Source organism: Mycetomoellerius zeteki, unplaced genomic scaffold, assembly GCF_001594055.1.
Source record: "Mycetomoellerius zeteki isolate Tzet28-1 unplaced genomic scaffold, Tzet1.0 scaffold149, whole genome shotgun sequence".
Lineage (NCBI taxonomy): Eukaryota > Metazoa > Arthropoda > Insecta > Hymenoptera > Formicidae > Mycetomoellerius > Mycetomoellerius zeteki.
In genome coordinates, this window is record NW_017256436.1 from 3,194,190 (window position 1) to 3,200,189 (window position 6,000).

The 6,000-nt window shown below is 41.8% G+C and overlaps 1 protein-coding gene across 2 annotated transcripts in view; it reads right to left on the minus strand.

Annotated features, from left to right (window-relative positions):
• LOC108720333 (uncharacterized) overlaps positions 1-3,278 on the minus strand; it is a 116,592-nt gene extending 113,314 nt beyond the window's left edge. For both annotated transcript variants that reach the window (XM_018444291.1, XM_018444290.1), the window contains exon 1: positions 674-3,278. In XM_018444291.1, coding sequence (XP_018299793.1) covers positions 674-3,023 — 2,350 coding nt within the window. In that variant the 5' untranslated portion in view covers positions 3,024-3,278. The remainder of the gene's footprint in view (positions 1-673) is intronic.
• Positions 3,279-6,000: the final 2,722 nt, after the last annotated feature.

Below are 6,000 nucleotides of genomic sequence, written 5' to 3' on the forward strand. Positions count from 1 at the left end.
CGAGTTTCAGTATTTTCCGAGTTGCGTTTATCTGAGGCTTGCCTTTGCAAACTTTACATTTCTCTATTTTTTAAATTTATATTTTTTAATAGAAATCTATATTACGAAATTCTTCACATTATATCTGTATATTTTACACATTTTTAAGATATTTATTAGCATCACACACACGCACGCACGCACGCACACAATTAAATTGATAATCAATTTAATTTGAGATATTAATATTTTAGCTTTAGTTTGCAATTGCGACAAACTAAATTGGCACAGTTTATAAAACTGAAAAATATATTTGCAAAAGTTTGCCTAATTTCTATTTATAATTGAATATATATTATCGAAACTTAAAAAATTATGAAATTATTTAAAAAATTATAAAAATAAAAATCACTAGATTTTAACATGATATATACCTAATGCTAAAATCGATGATTGTATAATGATTATTGAACATTATTTGTATTAATTATGTAATAATCGTTACATATAATTTATCATATTTACATTAATATACTTATTCAAATGAACTTGCTACTTATTAGCACAATCAGGCGATAATCAATAAGCATAACCGCGAGATAATTGATGTAAATTATTTTATCGATATTTAGGATTTAAAATCATTGATTATAATTGATTAGTATACATTAAAATTTCGCATAAGATATCTTACCTTGTGGACTTTTATCTTTTTTCCTGCGACGAGACCTCTTCTTTTCCTCAATGTAATTCGAGGACGAAGAGTCATCGAAGTCTAGAAACTCGTGATTTTCATTCGTCGGCTTCTTCATCTCATCTTGCCTCCTCTTCAGCAGTTCGTAAACTCTCTTGAAGTAGTCCTTGGTGATATCTTCATTCGATTTATTTGTTAGCGAAGTCTTGCCGTTCAAATAGCCGAAATCGCTGTCGGAACCATCGATGCCGTTTATCTTCGAATCAGAGTCGTTTATGCGTTCTTCTAGATCCTCACTTCCGTCCACGATCTTGAAGGTGTCGCTCTTCTTTACGTTCGAGCGTGCGTATAACTCTCGATAGTCCTTGAAGGCGTTCTTCGAAGGAATCGAATTGTATCCGAAATCCGGGGAATTGACATTTAACGCAGACACGCTGCCAATGTCATTGCCACGATTTTTCAATTGAATTTTAGCAATGATCGGTGATTGGCGCTCGTTCAGTTTCTTTTGTCCGACGAGCAAGTAATTTTCCTGCAAACTGGTGCCGGGTCTACTGCCGTTCGTCGATGAAGAGTCTCCTTCGGGAATTTTCGCGACAGCTCCTTTTTTTGTCAACAATTCTTCGTTTTCCTGACGAATCTTTTCACTTCGATCGTAAAATGGGTCCACGCAATTTCTTAAGTTTTGGCAGACCTTGCAAGTACGCGAGGAGCAGAGATCGCGTTGCAGGTCCTTCCATCTCGGTTTGCTCATGAAGTCCTCTTCAGGCACTTCTCTTTCCGAATCCCGACGAAGTCTCTCGTTCCTTTTCCGCTCTTTGTATTCCCGCCAGGACTTTTCTACGTTTTCCTGGCTCTTTATATGTCTCAGGGGATTTGCGAGGTCCTTAGCGCTGTCTGCGTTTGCCGCCATTACCGTCATTTGTCCGAGCAAAACGTCGCTCTTGGTTTTTCGGTAGACTTTCCTTCTGTCCAGACTCGACGACTCTCTCTTTAGCTGCGATTTCAATCGATTTTCCGGTTCTAAAGCTTGGACTAAAGCGTCGCTCTTCGAGCGCCGATAGTTACGTGACTGTCTTTGAAGCTGAGAGTCCTCGGAGGATTCTCTACAGTTCATTGGCTTCTCCTTCTCCGTTTGTCTGTTGGACTTTAGTTTCTCTCTTTCGATCACTTCGGGATTGAATCGCAAAATACTCGTCTCACTGCGCACTTTTCGCGTCCTGTAGTTCTTTTGATTTTCTTCGTGACTATAGTCCGAGTATCTTTTCCTGATCCCGACCTTTTCGATTGGTTCAGAAACGCCAGCGCGCACGGCCAATCTTGAACACGCCTGTTCCATATTCATCCGCCGCTGTATATTTTCGCGTAGAAACGCTCTGATTCTCGCCAGCTCCTCCTCATTCATGTCATCCTTTATTTTGCGAATGACTCTATCTTCTTTATTCGGTTTGTAACTCTCCTTCGCCAAATTCTCCGTCGGAATTAAGGCGCTTTGAGTTCGCAGATACGACTTCACTTTCTTATTTTCTCCATTCGAATTCTTACCTTCGGAATTGATCGTATTGTTCCTCTTCAAATTATGATTTCCGAAATTCTTCTCTTTTTGTTCGATGGTGTCCTTGGTTTCATTTCCACTGTATTCTTCCTCGCGAACTAAACTCAACAGAGACTCGCTCTGACTTCTTAGGTACGCCTTGACCTTTCTGCATCTGTCCTTGGTGATTTCATCCGGTGTTCTCCCGACCGTATTACGTGTACGCAGATCGTTCACGATTTGCTGTCGGAGATAATCCCCGGCGGAATACCTCTTCAATCCCGCTGCTTCTTCGATATTTCTTTCGAGCTTTGCTTTCATCATCGGATCTTCCACGGCGGACGAGTGTCTCTTTTTACTTCGTCCCTCTTTAATATTGACGTCGCTTCGGGATTTCCGCGGTGTAAAGTTGCATGTACCGAATTTGCTGCTGAAGCCGTCGATATTGCGATTACTCTGAAATGGCGTCACGACAAACGAGGCGGAAGATGTCGACGGAGAGGACGTTTGCTCCTTGCTCTTCGAGCTGCTCCGAGACTCGATGGGGTATTGTTCATGAGTCTTTAGCCCCTCCTTGAAGGAACCCCTCGCCCGTTGCGCCGTTCGGCCGGTGGTCTCCACTAGCAATCGGCCATCCTTGTCCAACAGCTGGATGACGGGCAGCGCGTCGGCGGACGTCGTGAGTTCCCACTCCCAGTGCAGCGGTTTCTGCAGCTTTAGCCGAATGATCGACTCCGCCGGTTGGCCAAGCCCCGTGGAATCTGGACCGACCGGACTGGAAGTCGTCGCGCTAACGATCGGATGGGCGTTCTTCATGATCCCGGTTCTTCTCGTGGTTGATTCGCTCGTTCTCGCTCGAATAATCTGCCGGAAAAACCGCTTGCTCGCTCGGCCGCTGATCGTCCCGATTAATTTCTCGTCCCGAACGGGTTCGCCGTCGCTGGACTTCTTAACGGGTCCTGTCTTGCCTCGATGAGTTTTATGGGATTCGAGAAAGATCGTTGACTGTTGAATCGTTTCGCCGAAACGGGCGTTCGTTCACGTCGCCGTTTACGTCTGATGAATTTTAGTCTTAGAATGAAGCTGTTTATATAATAATAATCACATAATAATTTTGCTGAAGTGCAAATGATATAAAATATCGTATATTATTATATATAATAAAAATTATATTTTACTCTAAGGAGTAATCTCGTGTATCACAATTAATAGCATTAAGAAATGGATAAAAAAAGTTTAGTGTACCACTCGAAAATGATATTGTAGGTACACTTCACACGATGTTCATGCTCAGACAATTTTCGATTTTTGTGTCGCGTGATTTAGAGTTGCTGTCGTTCAGTCGTCGTTCGCTTAGCGATAAACTCCGAGTTAAAACTGCAGTCCCGTTTTTCGTGTGACCGCGAACAGTAGCCGCATACAGTACAGTATGCGCTCTCGCGCCGTGGCATTCGCTGCGCGATCACATGATCGACGACGATCGCGAGACCGGCGGGTTGCCGGTTTGTTCGCTTTCGCGGGCGCGTAGTCCAAGTTCGCGCGCGTTACATGGCGTTATGTAACGCGACCTCGCAGACTTGGCAGCTTGTCAAATTCGCGACGGCGGGGACTCGAGTCAACTTTCTTTCTTCGCAGTTGTCGAGGTGATGGCAGAGAGAAAGAAGGAGGGAGACACACACACAGTTTCGCGTCACGTCTCACGTTGCGAGTGGATTCGTGGAAGATCCATCGTTCGCGCGTTCCAGCATACCGCTCGTAATTTGCAAAAGCAGACGAGTCGCTGCACTTGCGAAACGATACCACACTGCACACGTGCGAGCGTTTATGTGCATCTGTATCGCAGCGGATAACATTAAATATCTACGTCTTGGCGGTGTATGCGTAAATATAAGCGAGATGCGCAATTTTTGATCAAATCTCAACAAAATTTTCTTGTTGGTAATTTTAACTTCTTTTTTCAGTAATAAAACGTGCGAAAGGTGAAACGTACTTATTTCAAACGTTTTATGTCAATCAAAAAGGTCAAACGTCAGTTAACCGACAGCACGTCATGAATTGCCGTGAAAATCGTAGATTCAATTTTCCAACGCTTCTGAAAACATGTGCACTTTCGAGGAAAATTGAGCATAAAAGGACTTGAGAGCGGAAAATATTTTTAATCGAGCACGTTTAATTGCACGTGAGAACTTTTTTGTAGCTCGTTCGCCGAGTTGGTTTGTTCGTTCGGAAATCGCACGATCAATCACAGACTTCACGGTCGTCGCTTCTGCCCGCGTTCGGCGTTTTCGATCGGTCGATCGGGAACATCGATTAATCGTCGCGTGGACTCGAGCGGCAGACAGCCGCGGACCTCACTGAGGAATCGACAGTGTGAGAAGCGGATCCGGGGCTGTGCGGCGCGGCACTACTGTAAACGCGCCCGGTGGCGTCATACCGATCCGAAAATAAAGCCCGCGGGATCTATCGGGTAGGGTGCAGGAATTCCGGCACGTGGGACGTGTCACGAATTTCAGCGGAGACTCGCTTGTGTTGTTCTCATCGCTTGAGCACAGGTGCGTGCACGAGCATTTAGGATGCGTGGGCGAATCAGACGAACCGAATCGTATTCGGTTCATTTCGTTTCGTATTAGAACTAGCGTAGATTTCATTCAGTATATAAAGGAATTAAAGTCATTAAGAAGAAAACATAACGAGAAATATGACTTTGCAAAGGATCTCTAAAACGGCATTATTTAAAGGAATTGTAAGTTTTCTTGCGCGGATTCAGACATTGTTAATGTTATCTTGCAGATAATTATGTAAATTTAATATCTTATGTACATATTACTCTGCGCCATTATTCACTATTATTATTCACTATTATTCTGAAGATAAAGTAAATGTCTTTATATTACTAAGCAATATTCTTAGAATGTATATTGTAAAAAAATATTTTTGCTGGACGGAAATAAGTTAAATGATTTATCAGTGATTTATGAATCAGTGAGATAATGTTGTAAAAATACGTTCTGCTGGAACGCGTATGTAAATATGTAAGATTAATTTTAAATTTACGCTGGAGTTTAGAAACTATATTTACACACAGCTTAAATTCTATTCTTGATAACATTGCAATAACTAAAACAAATCTTAAATATTTGCCTCAGTACTTGCTATTTCTTTTATTTATAAACTCTAATCATTCAAGTGAATTTTGTTTCACGATAAAATGCTGAGAAATCAATAACTAACGAATAATGAGTTGTAAATAAATGATTTTTGCGGTGCAAATTAAGCAATCTCATTTTTTACATAATTTCGAACTAACTTTGATTAAAGTCGAGAATTTATAAGAATTCGGGTAAAAGGAATGGTTATTATTTCGAGACACCCTGTATACACATTTGCTGCCAAACACAGATCGATCAAGACGGTGATGTCGGCCAACAGCTGCGATCGAAGATGGATGCACCTCAAGGATGGATCAATGCCCTACGAAAAATTTGGTTACGATCGATCGTGGGCAGAGTCGACGAACATAGATGCGTACACCTATCGCAAGTGTGTGTGTTCAGGATTAGACTATCCTAGCTATGTCAGTTTTGTGCACTCTTTATGTCTTTTTTTTTACACACATCAAAATCAGTAACAGTAGTTATCATAAAATTGGACGTCGTAGTAAAAATCAGTCTGAATAAAAGTTTCGTGTTCTCTCGTAAGTCTCTCTCTCTCTCTCTCTCTCTCTCTCTCTCTCTCTCAAAAATATTTAAATTCTTTTAAAATTTACATTGCAGCGTGACGCAATTCTGGTAAG